Source organism: Candoia aspera, chromosome 4 (assembly GCF_035149785.1).
Source record: "Candoia aspera isolate rCanAsp1 chromosome 4, rCanAsp1.hap2, whole genome shotgun sequence".
Lineage (NCBI taxonomy): Eukaryota > Metazoa > Chordata > Lepidosauria > Squamata > Boidae > Candoia > Candoia aspera.
In genome coordinates, this window is record NC_086156.1 from 39,614,246 (window position 1) to 39,637,046 (window position 22,801).

Sequence of the window (22,801 nt, forward strand, 5' to 3'; positions counted from 1 at the left end):
GCCAGTTTCGTGTAGTAGCTAAGGCATCAGGCTAGAAACTGGGAGACCGTGAGTTCTAGTCCCACCTTAGGCACAAAGCCAGCTGGGTGTCCTTGAGCCAGTCACCTTCTCTCAGCCCAAGGAAGGAGGCAGTGGCAAACCACTTCTGAAAAACCTTGCCAAGAAAACTGCAGGGACCAGTCCAGGTAGTCACCAGGAATAAAAAAACTGACTTGAAGGAACCAAAAACAAACAAACAAAAAAACCCACCCAACAAAACACCTTCATGGTTCATTTGGAAGTATGCTTTGAACTATTGTCTTGCTGAAATATCCAACCTCTTTTTACCTTCAGATTCTTCATGAACCAAAACATATCTTGATATTCACTATGTCTTTCCTTACATTTCTCTTCCTGTAAACCATGCTTGTTTCTACCACCTCCATACATTGATTCAATCCAACTTTAAATCCAGAATTCTGGCAAACAATGTCCCAAGCCCCATAGAGTTTCTGCATTTACTGTTATTACTCTGCTTTTTGTATAGGAGAATAATAGCGCTCTTCAAATAGTCAAAAATACAATATTCATGAACACATTGAAGAAGTTGCATAGTTATGTCAGGAGCAAAGCTACGTATTTTAATATTTCCCCAGTTACATCATCTACTCCTGAAACCTAACCATTTTTCAACATACTCACAGTATCTATTACTTCTTTTTCATCTGCTTTTATTGGATACTAACATCAGTAACGTTATTTTAATTCATTTTTATTTCCCTCTTCAACATAGCTCTATCATTTCTGTACAAATCTCAAAAATACCCCTCCCAGGATTTCATCACTACAGTTTCACCCAACTGATTTCATCAGTTTTATTTTTAATTCCATTCACTATGATGGGGGTTTCTTGTTTAGCCAATTTCATCTACCCATCTTTTTTTAAAAAAGCACCAATATTGCTTTGCATTTTCTCTGCTTCTTTTATTCTACACTGTTTCTTGATCTCTTTCACTACATCTTTTTCTCTTTATACCATTATACAGTATTTTTCATCCAAACATTTTGCAGTAGATTTATTTATAAGCCCTTTTCACTTCATCATTCCTCCAAGCACTTCATTAGCACAATTCCCCAAATTTCTGGCATACCTCCACACACATTAAAAACGCTACTCCAGAAACTCAGGCCACCTTCATTCAGATCTATTTATTCTTCTCCTTTCTCTTGGTTTCACAATACACAACATAATCTTTTGGGGGGGGGGGACGGATTTCACTGAATTCAATTAATCTTTTAAAATTTGCTTTAATATATAGAAATAAAAGGAAAACAAATAAAAAAGGAAAATCAGAAACAGAAAAAAGAAAAAAAATACAAACACCTTATTCAATATTCAATATAGGGAGTACAGCTTCCTTTTTAAACACAGCATTATGACCACATGGTGTGATATTGATTTCCATTAGTACATTTCCATTGCCACATTTCCATTACAATAGAGAGCCAGTTCAAAAGCAGATAGCAAACATGTATCATCAATTTAAAATGGCAAATCTGAGGTGGTACTGTCTTGAAGTGAATTCATCTCATTTTAAGATTATAACATATGTAAAATTCTTTAACTATTGATTTGCTACTATGGGATATTCCAAATCTTTATTCAAAAATCCTTGCAAAAAACAACTAATACCCACTTTAACAGAACTATTTAATTGTCTATTTAAAATATTGTAGATTTAGAACGGTCCAGAGCACATTTCAGTGCTAATCGTAACACAAATTTAGATGCTACTTAAGCATCTGGATCAAATTGTGAAAATGGGTATTTTTACTGAATATACTGCCATTCTGCAGTTTTAAACAACTGAAATTCCACGTGCAATACATTATTTTAAAACTTGATCAGCAATTAGCTGTTCTAAAGTATTAATACCTGTACTAATTAAGAGATAACTGGGATTATCCCAGTGTAAGTTATTCAGAAGTGAATAAGAGTTAAAATATTTTTGTGTAAAGGCTTTCCAATGTGCTTGTAGCCTTTAATGCTGGAAATAGAGTAAAATCTTGACTACCGTTTATTTTTATTACATTCCAAACTAAAATCTTCCTCATACTGTGGTCATCACCATAGGAGCTGACAGATGCTGCCTTTGGCCCCCCATCATAGCTTTGGTTAATTGAAGTTTTCACATTTTTTTTTCCTAAATAGAGAAAGAGTACTCTAGATTGCCAACCTGCATCCCATATGAGCCACATGCAGCATTCCTTGCTAAGGTTAATGATGGTTTTTGTTGTTTATTCGTTTAGTCGCTTCCGACTCTTCGTGACTTCATGGACCAGCCCACGCCAGAGCTTCCTGTCGGTCGTCAACACCCTCAGCTCCCCCAGGGATGAGTCCGTCACCTCTAGAATATCATCCATCCATCTTGCCCTTGGTCGGCCCCTCTTCCTTTTGCCTTCCACTCTCCCTAGCATCAGCATCTTCTCCAGGGTGTCCTGTCTTCTCATTATGTGGCCAAAGTATTTCAGTTTTGCCTTTAATATCATTCCCTCAAGTGAGCAGTCTGGCTTTATTTCCTCGAGGATGGACTGGTTGGATCTTCTTGCAGTCCAAGGCACTCTCAGAATTTTCCTCCAACACCACAGTTCAAAAGCATCAATCTTCCTTCGCTCAGCCTTCCTTATGGTCCAGCTCTCGCAGCCATATGTTACTACAGGGAACACCATTGCTTTAACTATGCGGGCCTTTGTTGTCAGTGTGATGTCTCTGCTCTTAACTATTTTATCGAGATTTGTCATTGCTCTTCTTCCAAGGATTAAGCGTCTTCTGATTTCCTGACTGCAGTCAGCATCTGCAGTAATCTTTGCACCTAGGAATACAAAGTCTTTCACTGCTTCTACATTTTCTCCCTCTATTTGCCAGTTATCAATCAAGCTGGTTGCCATAATCTTGGTTTTTTTGAGGTTTAGCTGCAAACCAGCTTTTGCACTTTCTTCTTTCACCTTCATCATAAGGCTCCTCAGTTCCTCTTCACTTTCAGCCATCAAAGTGGTATCATCTGCATATCTGAGATTGTTAATGTTTCTTCCAGAGATTTTAACTCCAGCCTTGGATTCCTCAAGGCCAGCTTGTCGCATGATGTGTTCTGCATACAAGTTGAATAGGTAGGGTGAGAGTATACAGCCCTGCCGTACTCCTTTCCCAATCTTAAACCAGTCTGTTGTTCCGTGGTCTGTTCTTACTGTTGCTACTTGGTCGTTATACAGATTCTTCAGGAGGCATACAAGATGACTTGGTATCCCCATACCACTAAGAACTTGCCACAATTTGTTATGGTCCACACAGTCAAAGGCTTTAGAATAGTCAATAAAACAGAAATAGATGTTTTTCTGAAACTCCCTGGCTTTTTCCATTATCCAGCGGATGTTGGCAATTTGGTCTCTAGTTCCTCTGCCTTTTCTAAACCCAGCTTGTACATCTGGCAATTCTCGCTCCATGAACTGCTGAAGTCTACCTTGCAGGATCTTGAGCATTACCTTACTGGCATGTGAAATGAGTGCCACTGTTCGATAGTTTGAACATTCTTTAGTGTTTCCCTTTTTTGGTATGGGGATATAAGTTGATTTTTTCCAGTCTGATGGCCATTCTTGTGTTTTCCAAATTTGCTGGCATATAGCATGCATTACCTTGACAGCATCATCTTGCAAGATTTTGAACAGTTCAGCTGGGATGCCATCGTCTCCTGTTGCCTTGTTATTAGCAATGCTTCTTAAGGCCCACTCAACCTCACTCTTCAGGATGTCTGGCTCTAGCTCACCGACCACACTGTCAAAGCTATCCCCGATATTGTTATCCTTCCTATACAGGTCTTCTGTATATTCTTGCCACCTTTTCTTGATCTCTTCTTCTTCTGTTAGGTCCTTGCCATCTTTGTTTTTGATCATACCCATTTTGGCCTGGAATTTACCTCCAATGTTTCTAATTTTCTGGAAGAGGTCTCTTGTCCTTCCTATTCTATTGTCTTCTTCCACTTCCGCGCATTGCTTGTTTAAAAATAATTCCTTATCTCTTCTGGCTAACCTCTGGAATTTTGCATTTAATTGGGCATATCTCCCCCTATCACTGTTGCCTTTTGCTTTCCTTCTTTCTTGGGCTACTTCTAGTGTCTCAGCAGACAGCCATTTTGCCTTCTTGGTTTTCTCTTTCTTTGGGATGTATTTTGTTGCCGCCTCCTGAACAATGCTGCCAACTTCTGTCCAGAGTTCTTCCGGGACCCTATCTACTAAGTCCAGTCCCTTAAATCGATTCTTCACCTCCACTGCATATTCCTTAGGAATATTAGTGAGCTCATATCTAGCTGATCTGTGGGTCTTCCCTAATCTCTTTAGTCTGATCCTAAATTGTGCAAGAAGAGGTTCGTGATCTGAACTACAGTCAGCTCCAGGCCTTGTTTTTACCGACTGTACAGATGTCCGCCACCTTTGGCTGCAAAGGATGTAATCAATCTGATTTCGGTGTTGTCCATCTGGTGAAGTCCATGTATAAAGCCGTCTCTTAGGTTGTTGGAAGAGAGTGTTTGTTATGCAGAGTGAATTGTCTTGGCAAAATTCTATCAGCCTGTGTCCTGCTTCGTTTTGTTCTCCCAGGCCATACTTACCTGTAATTCGAGGTGTCATTTGACTGCCCACCTTAGCATTCCAGTCTCCTGTGATGAAAATAACATCTCTTTTAGGCGTGTTGTCCAGTAGGTGCTGCAGATCCTCATAGAACTGCTCTACTTCAGCTTCTTCAGCATCTGTGGTTGGGGCATATATTTGGATCACTGTGATGTTAGATGGCTTGCCCTGAATTCGAATTGAGATCATTCTGTCGTTTTTTGGGTTGTATCCAAGCACTGCTTTAGCCACTTTATTATTAATTATGAAGGCTACTCCATTTCTTCTGTGGTCCTCTTGTCCGCAGTAGTAGATCTGGTGGTCATTTGATGTGAAGTGGCCCATTCCAGTCCATTTCAGTTCACTGACGCCCAGAATGTCTATCTTTAATCTTGACATCTCACCAATAACCACATCCAATTTGCCCTGGCTCATAGATCTTACATTCCAGGTTCCAATGGTGTGTTGATCCTTAGAACATCGGATTCGCCGTTCACCACCAGCACCGTCGGCCGCTAGCCGTCCTTTCGGCTTTGAGCTAGCTGCGTCATCACATCTGGGGCTAGTTGAGCTCATCCTCTGTTCCTCCCCAGTAGCATTTTGACCATCTTCCGACCTGGGGGTCTCATCTTCCGATGGTATACCGACATATCTCTGGTTGTACTGATCCATTTAGTTTTCACGGCAAGAATACTGAGGTGGGTTGCCATTACCTTCCCCAGGGATCGCATTTAGTCTGACCTCTCTGTCATGACCTTCCCGTCTTGGATGGCCCTTCACGGTTTAGCTCATGGCATCATTGAGGTGCTCAAGCTCCAGCACCACGACAAGGTAACGATCCTTTGCTGATGGTACTTTGCCATATACCACAAATGCAGCCAAAGCCCAGTGCAGACTACTTTGCAAGCCAGTATAGTATTGCTTGTACACCACCAATTAAGAAGTACTATATGCAGTGTATTGACTAACTTCAAATGCTTGAAAAGTTAACAAACCTCAAAGGTAACGAAGAATACAGGGACAAGTATTTTTAACTGAAATTCCTTATATTAACCAGTGAGAACCTACAGACTAGGAAAAAAAAAAGGAACTTGTGAATATTTTCTACTACACTTCCATATGCACAACAGTATATATATATGGATTGTCTGCATGCATACTTTAGAACTAACTTCTCCACTATCCCAAAAATACTGAAATTAATGTGAAAACTTACACACAAAGTTCGCAATAGTACTTTTTCTCTTGTTTCCTTTTCAGTCTGTGCACATGGGCACATTTACAGCATCAGGCTATTAAGGAGAATAACAAGTCTATGTGCATTCCTCTTCACTCATAATTTATTTCATAGTTCATGAACTTCTATATTTCCTTTTACAACCAACTGTGCTTTGGTGTATGTGCATCCCTGCTTGAACATTAAATGGGAAAGGAATAAAAACACTTCTGTTCAGCCAATAAAAATTTTTCTATACAAAAATGCAGTTTTCAAGTAGTCTTTATCTTCTAGCTAGGTATCCAAAGGACATCTATGCACAGTCCATATATGTATCTGAGTCTATTCTTGCACAGAAATCCTCAGCCGTGAATCTTTACATATAATACAAATATTTTATTCATACTTTTGGAAGTATTGATTTTTTTTAAAGGTTGTTACAACTCTTAATAAATATGACCTACTGAAATGTAAGCATTTTAATAAAATAGAGGCAATGTACCATTATTTTTCATTTGTTCATTTGTTATCAGAGATTTCATTTGTTTATTTAATCAGAGGTAGCCTATGAATCAAATGCATATATTCATTTCATGCAGTTTGAAATGAACAGGACAGCTACTTGATCTTAACAACTGTATTAAAAAGGAGGTAAAATTACTGTTAGTTAACAATAAATCTATATTCCAATAAACGGCAAATCTTGCAATTTGAGTTCTGAAATTTTAACACTCAAGAGTTTGTTAAAATTTCTTTATGGCTTACACACATAGCGTTTTAGTAGCTTCAGCAGAATAATACTACCCAGTCAAATGAACTGCATTTATTTATTTATTTAATTTTGGACTCCAAATGACTGGTTGGTTCACAAATAACAACAGAAAAAGCCACTACAAACAAAAACCAAAATGTGATCCAGGCACAATATACAGACAGAAAACAAAAATCACAAACACACCCAAGGGGCCCCAACCACCTCACCCCAAAGCCTGGGAGAACAATCAGGTCTTCATGACTTTGTGGAAAGCCAACAGGGTGGGAGCAACACAGATGTCATGGGTGATCTCATTCTAAAGGGTAGGCAGTGCAAAAGAGAAGAGTCCTGCATCCCACTGGATGGCATTGTTTAATTGAAGGAACCCGGAGCACACTCACGCTGCCTGAACATACTGGGCAGAGCAGAGGTGTCATATGGGCATACCAAGGAATGTCCATCACTGCCCACTTTTGCGTTCTGAACCAGCTGAAACTTCCAAATGGTTTTCAAGGGCAGCCCCATTTGGCTACATTGCAGTAGTAGAAATTTGAGGTGACTAGGTCACAAATGATGGCCTGAAAGGCCTTCTGGTACAGGAAAGAGCATGCCAGATATTGCTGAGCAAAGGCCTGCTTGGCCACAGTTGCCACCTGCTCTTTGAGCAGGAGCTGTGAGTCCAAGAGGAGTTGTAAGATTTTTTCTCACACCTAATGAATTGAAATTCTATCCACAAATCTTCTTTATGACAACTTCCTTATTAGAAATCAACAGACTGAAGGAAATCACTGTTCTAGAGATTTGATTTCTTGATACACAGACTTTGTGCTAGCAATAAGTTAAAATGTATTTCTTGCTTTAAAAAAACACTAAAATATGCAAGTATCTGAGATCAGGGAAATGGGGTGGAATCAGAGAGTTCAAAATCAAGAGATAACCAAATCAAATATAATAAAACTTATAATCAGAGGTACATTTAGGTCAACCAAATGAGCTAGAGTACCACATATCCAATACAATAATGCTAATTTATCACTTTCTAGCCACAAGAGAAGAACAGTATTTAAAAATAAAAAGGGCTGGGCAGGTTCTGTTCTAACCTATTCCCAATTCATCTAAATAACAGATTCCCTCAATCTCACTTTATATATGAATTAACAAGTACCTTCACATCGATTTGCTAAACAATGACAAAATTGCAACAATCCTATCTATATGCTTCTATGGGGTTATTGATCATAAGGAGAGGCGTGTTGGCCATAAAAAAATATCTGAAATATTTCCTTATTAAGGCATTATGTGGATTTACCGATGGAGGGTAGGAGCTGATTTTAAATTTAAAAAAAATTGGGGATCAATCAATGTTGTTCCTTTATATCAGCAACTCTTGAGTTCTTGATACAATTGAAAACCATTTCAGCACTTCATAGATACTAATTTCAAAATCTTAAATTCTAAGACTATATCTAAATTTTGATCCATTAGCCACCCAGTCATCTCCTCCCTACCCCCTTGCTTTGTTTATCATCTCTCCTAATAAACAGTTCTCAAAACTTAAAAGCTTGCATGCTATTTTGCAGTCCTGAATTGGTCAAATAATAGTATTGTAGTATGAATTTTGGAATATTTTTCCAAACCATCCACTTTTTTCCTAGGGATTCTTCCTTTTGGATAGGAATTAAAGGAAAAAGGAAACTAGAAGTGCCACAACAACATGCATTATTATGCAGTCTAATAATTAAGAAAATGAGGTTTTATAATGAGAAGGCATCTCATTATAAAACAATGATAAAAGGTTGGTCATCTGCCATCACTTTTGCAAAATAATGGGTTCATTTTTGAACAAATTAAGTTATTTATATGCCTGGCATTTCTGTTCATTCCTTGGCATATTGGAAAGAACAACTAAGGGCCATTTCTATTTGGGCCAACAGACTTGCAAAGGCCATTATGCCAACTGCAATTACAGCAATTATGACCTCTTAAATAAAAGTATCTAGAGCTAAGGTAATAAGCCATTTGTTAAATGACACACAGTGAATGTAATCACCATTACTCAAGCCTTCTATAATCCAGTTTAAATTTTAAGAGCCTTACTGTGAGTGCCCAGGCGTATTTCCAATGCTTTATTGGGTCTGGACACTGGACTAATCTTGAAAAAGGCTTGTATATGGTTCTGCCACCTCAAATTCTGAATTACAATAATCTTACTGATAACTCCTTTGCTTTCTTGATCTTTTAAGATAATTACCTATCAATTGGAAGAAAGGCATACATTTAGATCAAGATGCTCAGCCTCGAAGAGGCTTTGATGGACCTGAAGCAATGGACTCTTCATAATTATCTTCAAAGAGATCTGACTGCAAAGTCCCTTCTTGTATGGGATGGATTTGATTTTTCTCAATTGCCATAGCTATTTGTCATTTAATACTGTAGCTATTTTCTGGAGGTTTTATTCAGCCACAGATATAATTCTTTGTTCTATTATATGTATGTATGTATGTATGTATGTATAAGCATTTTTCCTTTTTGACTGTGTGACAGACTGTAAACAAAAATGATGATGATGATGATGATGATGATGATGATGATGATGATGATGATTCCCAGGGACTGCACATTTCCTCCCTTTGATGTACTTCATACAGAAAGGCTTAAATTATTTTTCTTTCTTTCCCTTTCCCTCCCTTATGATCCTTGGAAAGATATGAATCTCCATGTAGTGTTTTGTGAATGGTTGCTCTGACTGATAGAGTTCTTCAGTCAGTTATATGGAAGAAGTCACTTGAGTATTGCTTCCTTTTCATATGAGTGGGAAAACTGAAGGATAAACCTTTGCTTCTCTCTGCAGCTACATCTTCACTTTCCTTTTTATGTTATTTTATGTTATTCCTTTTTTATGTTATTTAAGAAGTTTTAAATATATTTATTTATTATTCACATTTCTATCACCGCCCATCTCCCCCTAAAATATATAAAATAACTCCCCTATTCATACCACTAGTTAAAGGAGAACTAGAACCTGGTTCTAGCCAAGCACCACTATAGCACTGTCTGAATAATTTAGGCTAAAGATATGTGACTTAAATTGAGTTTTAATAATAATAACAATTGGTTATTGTTTTATATATATGTTATATATTTACCCTCTCAGAACGATAATTCTACAATTTTTAAATATTTGATTTAATGGGGAAAAATGGGGAGGGTAGTAAAGGCAGAAAGTTAGGGTCTTCACAAGATGTAATCTTGGCATGAGTTGAAGCCCCCTGAACCTTTCACCAATTAAAGATAAAAACAGAAATATACTGTAGATGTCAGCAATGTATTAAAATTCTGATGTTGTCTGCTGATGAATGGTGAAAATATCCACAAAGGAAAATGCTGCACATCTCTGAAATAGATGATAGATAGACAGACAGACAGACAGATATCCCGCTTGACACAAGTGAAAACTACTCCTCAGAATCTAATACACACTATATGAATCTTTAAAAAATGAGGCAGATACAGATCACATCTTTATGAACCCTCAGTGTTGTAGCACATATGATTAAATTTTTAAATAAGCTGGGAACACAAGGAGAAATATCTTACAAAATAGATCTACATACCTGACATGCTGCTGGGAGTCAACAGAAAGTAGTCATTCTCATTCTTCTTCTTCACCAGTGTCACCTGTTTAAAAAAAAACCCAGTAATTTTGTCAGTACTTAATGAACATAACTTTTCTTTCTTATATATTAATACGTAAGAGCATTTTAAAGATACGGAATTGGATGCTAAAAACATATGATGATTTCTGCTGCTTTGAGAACGACTTTTCCCACTGGTTAGAAGGGAAATGTGCTTCTAGGAAGTGCCTTTGGGAATAAGGAATGACATTTATCTTCAAACTACAGGTAGTCTTTGTTTACTGACTGCCTCATTCAGCGACCATTCAAAGTTATGATGGTGCTGAAAAAGTTACTTTACAACCAATGCCCGTATTTATGACCTTCGCAGCATCTCTAAGTCACACGATCGCCATTATGGTCAGTAACATGTTGTCTGTGCCTGACCTGTTGTTTTTCTTTCCCTCCCCTTGCAGAGCAGAGTGAAAAATCAGGTGATTTCTATAGGCAATTTCTCCTGTGCCTGACCCATTCCCCATCCTCTCAGAGTGGAGAGATTGGACAAGAAGGGATTACAAGAGAGTAAGCAGGCACAAAATGGGGAATACACATTGAAAGCAATGTGCTGGCACTGGCAGCCACAAGCGCGCTATACAAACAGCCTGGTGTATTCCCTATTGTGTGCCTACTTACTCTCTTGCAATCCCTTCCTCTCCAATCTCCCCGCTCTGAGAGGGGGGGAATAGGTCAGGCACAGGAGAGATTGCCTACAGAAATCGCTTGATTTTTTACCCACCCTGATGTCCTGCCCCTGACTTCTAGACTCCATAGAAGTGACTTTCCAGTCCAATGCATTGCCAGTTTGATTAGACTACATACTCTGTAAATATACATCAAGGGGAAAGAAACTACTCTCCCTCCTAAATAAAGTAGCCTGGTGTTCCAGAAGGTGAAGGCAAAGAAGAGCCTTCAAATACATTTACTGATGTATTTGAAAAAGCACAAATCCAACCAAAGAATAATACTATTAAAATACAGCATTTTCATTATTTTCTTACTGAGACCCATGTCTTTTAATTCTCTTACATCAGATTAATTTTGACTCCCATTTGTATGATGTGTGCTGGTTGACTGTATGTCATATCAGCTGTTTACAAGGTTTACACACACACACCAAATTGCCAATTTGAGGCTCCCCTTTAAGCTTGCCCAGTACAAAAAATGGTTGCAATATTAATTTCAAAAATTACAAACTATATTTCCAAGGAAAGCAGATATGGTAGATTTGAAATGCTACTCCTTTTGGTCCCATTTACTATTTTATTACCACAGTTTTTAAAAATTCCTTATAGTGATTTATATCCCACATTTCAGAATAATAATCCTCCTAAAGCAACTTGCAGTCAATAAAACCAACTGAAAATAAACATACCATAAATATTATTTAAAATCAACCAACCCAAGACATTTCTAGAATCTGTTTACAGGCCAAGTGGTGGTAAAAGTTCAGCTAAAAGGGTTTCTAGGACAGTGGTCATTCATCTTCCTTCTTCCTTATATCCCTTAACTGTTTCTTTGGCTACCTTTCTATTTATTTGTATGCTATTTTCTTGTTTTAATTCATTTTTGTGTCTTATACACTGTATATTTTTGTGTACAATGTAGACTGTTTTTACTTTCATATAAAGCAAAGACCTGCTCGATGGACATAATAAATACAATCACATATAGGAACCCTAACCCGATCTGGTGGATTCTGGTGCTGTTGCTGGTTTCCAGGGGGAGAGAGCATTCCAGACTGATAAAAGATTTTACAGCCCAGACTCTCTTGCTGGGAAGGTTAAGAAGTTCAAGGAAGCCCCTCCCTAGAGCCCTTTTGAGTTATTTCCCATAGGTTAGTGTAGTAACCGCCCAGAGTCATTGTTAAGATGGGCAGTGGAAAAATGGGATAACATAACATAACACAACACAACACAACACAACACAACTCAGTCTGGAAAGATTTTGCCTGAAGGGTAAGAACAATAAAGAACTAGAGTTGGAATACCGTCTCAGCGTGGTTCTTATCTTCGATTACCTGACACCCTACCAGGAATTCAGAGATAACTGCTAGGGATATTAGCCTCTAGCGCCTCCCTGTGGACATCTGAAAATATTAATGTGGAGAATATTCATAGTTGGTAGTCTACATAAGGCACTTTGGCCATATCCAGATAAGAATGAGGAAATTTGGAGAATTCCTATAGTTCTCTGAAGAGAAGGATTTCATTCAAAATCAGAACTATCTCTGGACATTCTTGTGCTATGAGCCATTTCATACTAGTGAGGGCAGAAAAAATTTTGCCCAAAGAAAACAAAAAGCATACTAATTTGCTTTTGTTTTTCCATGTATGGAGGAAGAAGAAAGAATCTGAATGACCAACAGGCCTCTTCTGAAAGTATGGTTAATGTTTCATGAGGCCTCACCAATAATGTTTCGAGAGAGGATGTTTCTTTTGCGCAAGCTCCTTCTGCTCTGTGCTCTCTCTCTCACTGGGACAAAAATGTCTCAAGAACTTCGATGAAAGTATGATTTGTGTAGCTTCTTTATTTTGTATCTTTCCAACCAATCCTAATTTTTTCCAACCAATTTTTATTCTGCATTTTTACTTTTGACAAATTGCTTCCTTTTCCATTCTGCAGTCCATAAAGCTGTTGCAGTTGTATTTGATTTATTGCTAGGATGGTTATAGTTGGGGAGAAGAAGCAAAACCTTCCCTAGCTAAACACTGGAAATGCCTAAACCAAAATTCCTTGTATTTAACTTTTATGATTTGGTGGGTGATTTGGCCAAGGGTGGCTTCTGCTGTTTTCTTGAAATCTAGCACAAAAATTTGGGTGGAATCAGCAAGCCACAAAACTATGAAAACTCTTTGTCTAGTAAGCCTGTGACTATCTGTCTGAAATTGATAGACTTTCTCCTAAAAGATGAACTATAGTTGCACATGGTACCTAATGGTAAAAAAGAACCACAAAACCTTTTAAAATCATCAATAAACCTATGATGAACGTTTTTGGAATAACATGTTTGGAATTTGGCAAGCTTAACACACTCAGAAATATCTAATAAACCCTCGAAATTCACTGAGTTATATTATAAAATAAAAACATGTTTTTTCAGTTGTCCTCCTTCTCTGGAATAGTATCTTCCCATCATGCTGAAATGGCTTCCTCCCTTAATATAAACAGTAATAAATCCCATGTTAGTTTATTGTTAGCAAAGCATAAATTCTACAAAATTAGTGACAGCTTGTATTTTACTCTATTTGTCTGTCAGGAGTTTCACATAGAATTCATCTGGTTTCCAGGAAATGGAATCTACAGAACTCAATTAAGCTTTTATATAGGTAGATACACCCAGGACTACATGATAAGAACTAGTGCCAGCAATGGATAAAATTTTAGTAATGTTATATGCTAAACATACTAACATACTTAATATTAAATTAAGCTAAACTGATATAATAGTAATCTAAACTAAATTACTTATATTAAGTAACCTTAAACTAAATTGAATTGTGCTGTAAATACCTTGCCTTATCAGTCAGCATTCTGTGCATAATTCCTCCAAAACTGTACATAATTCCTTCAGAACTGACATAATGAAAATCTTAAAGTAATATTTGGTGATTAACAACCTTCAGTGTATTAATTCTCAAAACAAATTATATTTTTGATGCTAAACTTTTCCATATCAGTTCAGAACATGTTCGCTCTCATTTAAATTTTAATAAGGGACAGTTTATCTTCTGTGTGAATTTTCATCATTGTTCTTTGCGGCAGTTGATAGATAAGTAAGTGCTCTTTTATCATCATTTTCATGTCAACTTGAATTGCCAATTAGTTTAGGAAAAAGGCCACTAAAATGTCAAATAGTAAGATAACAAATTTTAGACAACTTGATTAGTAGATTTATTAACCATAATGTAACCTTTAAAAAAAGAGTTCTTCACTAAGCTACGGACAGGAAAGATGGATTAATAAGTGTCAGCTATCTGTTATCATCCAACAAGTGAAATCTTAACAAATAGCATTGTATATTTTTAGGAGTACCCTAATGGTTTTGATTTGAAATATAAACTTAGCATTCTTTAAAGGCAGATATTTTTATATCTGAAAAGTAACCATTACCACAAAGAATAAATCACTGCAATTGAAAAACAGTTCCTGATCCCACAAAAAAAACAGGCTTTTAAAAAACACAATTAACTGTGTAAACAAAGGAAAACAACGCTCCTGTTTCAGTTTCAACATAAGCTGGTAACATTGAGGACTATTTCCTTTATTGCATGGTCAGACTGAATTGAAATCTGGTCTCCTATAAACAGAAGGGGCCTTTTTCTGATCCAGGGAAGCATTTTCATTTACAGAATGATGCAAGAGACCACTGATGTTCATTTTCCTTTTCTTCCTGCAACCCCCTACTTATTCCCCAAATCTTCAGAAGGTAGGGAATAGCTTGAGAGGTAGCAGTAGAGAGCTGCAGAAGAAAACTAGAAATGGTCTCCCTCTACTTCCTACTATGGTAATATCCAGAGCAGAAATCTGCTGACACATTGCTCCAAAGCTTTTTCAGACGTTAAAAACATCTAGAGGACTTCCGGTAGGGACATGGCAGACTGAACAGCTGTGCCCGCAGGCAGAACTGACAATGCGGCAGTTTTTTTGGGCTCAGGCAGGTTTTTCCTGAAGCCCAGGAGTGTTTTTCTGGATAAGGAAAACACCTGGAATCACCCCATCTGTCCTCCAGATGGCTGTTTGCTGTCAGAAGATCGCAAACAGCATTTGTGCTTGACTGGTAAAAGCAGCTGGGAAGTCACCATTTCCAAGCCGCGCTGTAGCCTTAAAGGGACACTAAGACTGGCCACCCCATTTCTATATCATCCACTTTATATTTCTTTTAAGTTGTAATGGTTGCCTAATCCCAAATACTCAGTCTCACAAGCTCGGGCTTAAAGATCACTGATTTATTAAAGGAATAGTATGCAAATACAGAGAAAGCTGAGAATGAGCAAAAGCGCGCCAAATACAAACTTAAAAGCCTTGCCTTCAATCCAGTCCCGCCCTAAGCACTCGTCAGCACGCACCCCCTCCCAGGTGCTAGCAACCGTTACACGCGCCTGGGAAAGTAACCTTGAATAGGATTGCAAACCCAAACATACATTCCAAAGTTCCAAAACAAAGCAGAGCGCACGAACGGAAAATACCAGCAATGAGCAAGCCGGGTATACACGGAAAAATGGTTTGACATGTGAAACGTTACGATGTTAAAAGAACATTGAAACGGGGAATATGACATATCGCCCCCCCCCCCAGAACAACACTAAGGAGCCGGTTTGTCTGGGTAGGTAGAGTGGAAACAAGCGACAAGGCGGGGTGAGCGAACATCGGGAGCAGAAACCCATTCAGGATGAGGGAAATGTTTCCAGCGGACGAGGTACTGCAAAGTGGAACGCTGGCGGCGGGAGTCAAGGATTTCAGTAACCTCGAAGTGCTGTTGGTCATCAATCATGATTGGAGGTAGTGGAGCCAGTTGGGGATGCCAGCGGTCCGACTGCAGGTAGGGTTTGAGCAAGCTGCAATGGAAAACAGGATGTAAACACTTGAGGTTATGGGGCAAATCAAGTTTGAAAGTAACAGGGTTAATTTGTGCAACAATGGGAAAAGGACCAACAAATTTAGGACCAAGTTTTTTCGAGGGTTGTGGCGATTTGATGAATTTTGTGGATAAGTAGACTTTATCCCCTACAGCAAAAGTAGGTTCGCGGGAGCGTTTGGCATCGGCATGTCGTTTGTAGGTGGTTTGGGCATGGTTCAGAGCATGTTGAATATTGAGCCATGAGTCTTTGAGAGTGTCAGCCCAGTCAGCGAGAGATGCTGGTAGTGGCTGCGGGTGCGGGAGTTCGGTATGGGGACAAACTCACGCCCGAAGACAGGTTTAAAGGAAACATGACCAGTGCTTTGATGAACGGCGTTGTTATAAGCAAGTTCAGCAAATGGAAGTAAGTCCACCCAGTTGTCCTGTTGGTAATTGACAAAAGCTCGTAGGTATTGTTCAAGTGTAGAATTAACTGCTTCAGTAGATCCATCTGTTTCCGGATGCCATGCGGTGGAGAGGGCTTGTTTGGTGCCAAGCAGTTTCAAAAATGCCCGCCAAAATTGTGACGTAAATTGTGTGCCTCTGTCACTCACCAAACTGGCGGGGATTCCGTGAAGGCGGTACACATGAACGAGGAATAGGCGTGCCAGCTGTTGCGCGGTGGGAATAGAGGCGCATGGGATGAAATGAGCTTGTTTAGAAAAAAAATATTTTACCACCCAAATGACGGTTTTTCGTTGACTGGGTGGTAGGTCGACTATAAAGTCCATGGATATGTCCTGCCATGGGTAGGCAAGGGTTGCCACAGGTTGGAGGAGACCTTGAGGCTTGCCAGTCTTGCGCTTTGTAGCCGCGCAGACAGGGCATGCCGTGACATATGCCTTAAGGTCCTTAAGTAAAGTTGGCCACCAGAATTGACACCTAACTAGGTGAAGGGTTTTAAGATATCCAAAATGTCCAGCCAGCTTGTCGTCATGGCAAGGCTGGAGGATCGTCTTTCGCAAAGCGTCAGGGACATAGAGATGATCGTTTCGCCAGGCAAAGTTGTCAGTGAAAGTTACAGTGTGTAGGTTTGCCTGCAACCAAGTATCAGTTTTGAGGTGGAATAGCAACTGTTGTTGCAAGTCTGATGGAATTGGCAAGCGCGGTGAAGAGGAGGGAGGCGGAGCAGCTTGAGGCTGAGTTTGTTGCGCTCGCGCTTGGCTGCGTGTCACAGCTGCCAAACTCAGTTGCTTTTCCGTCCATACAGTCCCCTGTACCGTTGGCCCTGGGCCAGCATCTTGGGGTCTGCGTGATAAAGCATCAGCTAAAAAGTTTTTCTTGCCTGGTATGAATTTGAGGGTGAAATCAAAACGACTGAAAAATTCAGCCCAGCGAAGTTGTTTGGGGCTGAGTTTTCGACTGGTGCTTAATGCTTCCAAGTTCTTATGGTCGGTCCACACTTCAAAAGGGTTTGAAGCCCCCTCTAATAAGTGGCGCCAAGTTTCCAAAGCGGTTTTTACAGCAAAAGCCTCTTTTTCCCAAACATGCCACCGTCTCTGTTTCCATGAACTTGCGAGAGAGGTAAGCACAGGGTTTTAAAGTGTCAGACTGGTCTGACTGGAGCAGTAGTGCCCCGACGGAGAAATCAGAGGCATCCACCTGTACCACGAACGGCTTAGTGGGGTCAGGATGCTGCAAAATGGGTTCGGTAGTGAAGATTTGTTTGAGCGCCTCGAATGCCTGTTGGCAAGTTGGAGTCCATTTAAGGAGCGCTCCTGGGTTCTTAGACCGTCGCGTATCCCCCTGAGCTTTAGTTTTTAACAGTTCAGTAAGGGGAAGGGCGATTTCCACAAAATTTTGGGCAAATGCCCTGTAGAAATTGGCGAATCCAAGGAAACTTTGTAATTGCCTCCTGGTATGGGGAGGCTCCCATGCTACAATAGCTTCAACTTTGGCAGGGTCCATTTCAATACCCTTTGCGGAAATCCTATATCCTAGATAGTCGATTTGTGATTGATGGAAGGCACACTTGGACAGTTTAGCATACAACTCAGCTTTTCTCAACTTAGTAAGCACTTGACGCACCAGGTGAATATGTTCTGACATGGTTTCAGTATAAATCAATACATCATCCAAATACACCAATACTCCCTTAAACAGGTGGTCGTGCAAGACCTCATTGATAAGTTGCATAAACACCCCAGGTGCCCCCGATAGACCAAAAGGCAGGACTTTGTATTGGAAAGCCCCAAGAGGACAGTTAAACGCTGTTTTCCACTCATCCCCTTCTCTTATGCGAATGCGAAAGTAGGCTTCTCTTAAATCCAATTTTGAGAAGATTTTGCCTCTGGCCAGATGTGATAACATATCTTTGATAAGGGGCAAAGGATATTTATTTAATATTGAGACTGCATTGAGCCCGCGGAAATCGGTACACAGCCTCAACGAGCCATCCTTTTTTGGTCTAAAGAGAACAGGGGCCCCCACCGGGGAGTCTGCAGGCTCAATGAAACCCCTAGCCAGATTTTTGTCAATGAATTCCCTCAGTGTATTTAGCTCTTTAGGAGACATAGGATAGATTTTTGGGTGAGGTAACTTTACATTAGGGAGAAATTCAATGGCACAGTCTGTTTTCCGGTGAGGTGGCAAGCGATCTGCTTCCTTCTCCCCAAACACATCAGCCAGATCCTGGTATTGTTTAGGCAGTCCTTCTAGTGGCTGAAGTGTTTGTACAGTAGTGTTAGCCACCCGTCCCCCCTCCATGTCCTCTAACAAGTCCTTTTCTGGTACTTTATAAAATCCATCAGCAAATGTTACAGTTCTATGCAGCCAGTTGATAAAAGGGTTTTGTTGTACGAACCAAGGCATTCCTAAAATAACCAAAGGCCCCCCCACTGGAGCTATGACAAAAGGCAATTTCTCCCAATGGGTGCCCATCTGTAAAGCAACCAGTCCTGTAGAGTGGGTGACTACTTTCCCCCCCGCCATGGTTCCATCCAATTGCGTGAAGATCATGGGCCGTGGCAAAGGGAACGTGGGCAGTTCTAGGGCAGCTACAACATCAGGATGCATCAGCGAACGAGAGCAACCTGAGTCCAGCATGGCCCAGACTTCGACAGTTTTGGTTCTAGAGCCCAATTTTACTTTGACAGTCATTGTAGGGAGGTTCCCACTCACCGAATCGTGGTCGCGCCCGGTTTCTTCCACCTGCCCAACGGCGCCCTTCAGGGCAGGTGGAAGGCTTTTCCCGCCGGCTGGTCGAACTGTAATTCTTCTTCCTCTTCCCCGAATGGAAGGTCTGGATGGTCGAGTTCAGCGCAGGCAGCCTTCATCTTGCGCAGCAGGGATGGCGATTTTCCTGGTGCTTTCCCGGGCCGTTCCTCTGGTCGGCGTCTTGGGCACGAAGTGGCACGATGCCCATCTTTCCCGCATCTCAAGCACTGACCTTTCGCAAATCGTCGTTCCCTTTCTTCCTCCCAAGGTTTTGGTTTAGGGCGACTCGAATATCCAGTAGCACGAGCTCCCTTAGCGACTCGTGTTTGTCTCAGTTTCTTGCTATGGGCATACATTTGTAGAGTGTTTTCCGCACTGCCCACCAACTGAATCCAGCCGTATAACGTTTTAGGATCGTCCCTACACAAAGCCCAACGGAGGATTTCCGTCTCCAGCCCTTGCTTGAACATCTCTACCAAAGTCGACTGGGACCAGTCCTCCACCTTTCCCGCCAGGGCTTTAAATTCCAAGGCGTAGTCTGCGACAGAGAGGGTTCCTTGATAAAGTTTTCTCAGGGAGCTTTTCGCTCTCTCTTGAGCCAATGGGTCTTCAAAGTGCTGTTTTAGCGACCACAGAAACTCATCAAAGTCCTCTAACTCCGTGGCCTCCGCTTGGCACAGCTGTACGTACCAATCAGCTGCCCTCCCCTTCAGCTTGTTGGCAATAAAATTAATCTTGCCCTGTTCTGAACGAAAACTTTGGCCCCAATCCTCCATATAATGTCTAGCATTTGTAATGAAGAAGGAGAGCGTGGTAGGGTCCCCATCAAACTTCACCCCAAAGGGTGGGAAGGTTCTTACCGGCTCCACCGGCTGTGGTGGCTCTGCAAACAACAACGTGCGTCGAGCCCCCAGTGGTGGCCGATCTCTGGATGCCCTCGACTCCCTTCCTCCCAATTGTCGGGGAGCCCGAGTCTTACTTCTTCCCCTGAGTGACAGGGACCTCTGTCTTGGGAAAACCAGCTGAGAGGGGTCCTCTTCCCAGTCTTCCTGTAGGGACCCCGGGCCCCTGGGGATATCCTTTAGGAGGGTTACTATCATATCCATTTTGTCCTCTATTGCTTTCATGCGGGCAGGGGTGACAGGCTCTTCTAAGGCTCTATTGGTCACCACCACCCTCGGTGATAAGGGGATTTCGGGTTCCCAGGATGGCTGTGGAGATCCCCTCCCCGGTGCTGCTTCCACTTCGGGTTGGGGTTCACCCCCTGCGGCGCCCTGCACTGCCAACAATAGATCATCCAATCGGACATCCCGCCTCTCCCGACGTGCTGCCCTTTGCGCTCTCGAAGTTGGAGCTATCAGAGTCTTCGTCGAGTCCGGCTCTTCTTCGCTCCCTTCACTCTCGCGAAGCGGAGGTTCAATCATCGCTAGCGCTCCTCTTTACCCAAACGTTGGATGGGGCTAGCGGAAATGATATAAATGATTCTCAGCTTTATGTAATGGTTGCCTAATCCCAAATACTCAGTCTCACAAGCTCGGGCTTAAAGATCACTGATTTATTAAAGGAATAGTATGCAAATACAGAGAAAGCTGAGAATGAGCAAAAGCGCGCGAAATACAAACTTAAAAGCCTTGCCTTCCGTTCAGTCCCGCCCTAAGCACCCGTCAGCACGCACCCCCTCCCAGGTGCTAGGATCCGTTACACGCGCCTGGGAAAGTAACCTTGAACAGGAGTGCAAACCCAAACATACATTCCAAAGTTCCAAAACAAAGCAGAGCGCACGAACGGAAAATACCAGCAATGAGCAAGCCGGGTATACACGGAAAAATGGTTTGACATGTGAAACGTTACGATGTTAACAGAACATTGAAACGGGGAATATGACATAAGTACACATACCGTAAGAGAGGCTTTCTACAGCAAGAAGTGGGTTCTCTTGGTGCTTATCATTATTTTTGGGATCAATTTTTTAAAAAATTCTTTTTAAGTTTTCCCTCCAAATATTAAGGAGGATTGAGAGTAAATAATTGTTTCCCTGTTATTATTGTTGTATTAAAATTGAAGATATTAGCATTTTCCTACACATTGAATCAGCTGTTTTGAACTTTCAGTTTTCTGCTTCTACTTTCCCTGGGGAACTGTCTGTATATCTCAGTTTCACTTGTGTAAACACATTACACAAGTGAATTCTTTCATATCTTCAACTTTCAACTGGTTAAGCTCTTAGGGGGCGCCATAATCTACTGCTTGAGACATGGAAGAGTTTAAGCAGACTTCCTCTGACTTTCACTGAGATTTTAAACAGATTCTTTTTTATTCCTGTCAAGTTTTTATGCAAGGCATTCAGGACATTGTGGAAAATATGAGGTCTATAATGTGCCATCTGGTTGGGGATGTTGTGGAGGGAACTGAAGAATTTAACAGCAACAGAAATGTTTCTTCTAAAAGTGAGATTGGGACTTCTGTTGAAATGCTGGATGAAGATCAGATAGATGAGTAGAAGAAATTGAAGGGATCAAGTTGGAATCCACAAGTGAAATTGATTTTCTGATGGAACACCATGGAAAAGAAGGGGTTATTATGTATGGGAGGTCTCTGAGAAGTCGGAGTTTTTGAGGGGGGCAGTTGGGCTGTTTGATTTTTTTAAGAAAAAAGCTCTGTGCATATTGTGGGGATATGTAAATGCTCTGGTTTATTCTGAAGCGGGATAACGGTTTAAGAATATTTATCTGGATTGCTTTTAGGGTTTGGCTGATTTCATTTATCTTTAATTATTTGGATTAAGATTATTAAGCTATAATAAAAATAATATATGTTTGGTTTTGGGTTTAATATGATCAAGATTATTAAAATTGTTGTATTATCAAATATAATGGCAGACAATTTATATGTTTTTTAGTTTGATCTTTATTATAGTAGACAGGAATGTATAGCATATTAGTAGGAAGGAAATAATTAAATAAATGTTATATTGTGGGGGGGAAGGTGAATAGGATATATATACATACATACATACATACATATATACACACACACACACACACACACACATACAGATAAACACACACACACATACATACATATCTCCATCCTTTTAATATAAGGGGAGGGAGCAACTGTATTTAGTGATTTTTATAATGTGCCAATGGAATGATTTATAGAAATAATGTGATTTTGATTTAATATAGAGTAAGGAATTGATTATGGAAAATTGTTGTATATCCTTGCTTTTAAAAGTCAGAACTCATCTCTTTTTGTAATTTTGAAAATTTTCTCGTGTTTCTACACTTTTTTAGTTTTTTCTTTGTAGTTTTTTGTGTTTCTGTAGCTTTTATTTTTGCTTAAACTTTTTAATAAGAATTTTATTAAGTTTAAAGCAAAGATAAAAACTACAAAAAAGAAAAAAAAGAAAAAAAAGAAAAAAAATGAAAAAAGTATGAAATACAAGAAGAGAATTTTTTTTTAAAAGGTTACATAAAGAAATGATTTCTGACTTTCAACACCAAGGATATACAGCAATTTCCATAATCAATCCCTAACTCTATATCAAACCAAGATCACATTAATTCTATAAATCATTCCATTAGCACATTATAAAAATCAGTAAATACAATTGCTCCTTCCCCTTATATTAAAAGAAAAAGAAATATATAAACCTCCAAATCAACTTCCCTCTCAAAAAACAACAATTATTTGATTATTTCTTTCCTACCACTATTCTATATATTTCTGTCTGCTATAATAAA

General features: G+C 40.0%; 1 protein-coding gene across 2 annotated transcripts in view; it reads right to left on the reverse strand.

Annotated features, from left to right (window-relative positions):
• The window catches only part of THRB (thyroid hormone receptor beta), a 183,832-nt gene that overhangs the window by 56,166 nt on the left and 104,865 nt on the right, over positions 1-22,801 (reverse strand). For both annotated transcript variants that reach the window (XM_063303893.1, XM_063303892.1), the window contains one exon: positions 10,223-10,286. In XM_063303893.1, coding sequence (XP_063159963.1) covers positions 10,223-10,229 — 7 coding nt within the window. In that variant the 5' untranslated portion in view covers positions 10,230-10,286. The remainder of the gene's footprint in view (positions 1-10,222; positions 10,287-22,801) is intronic.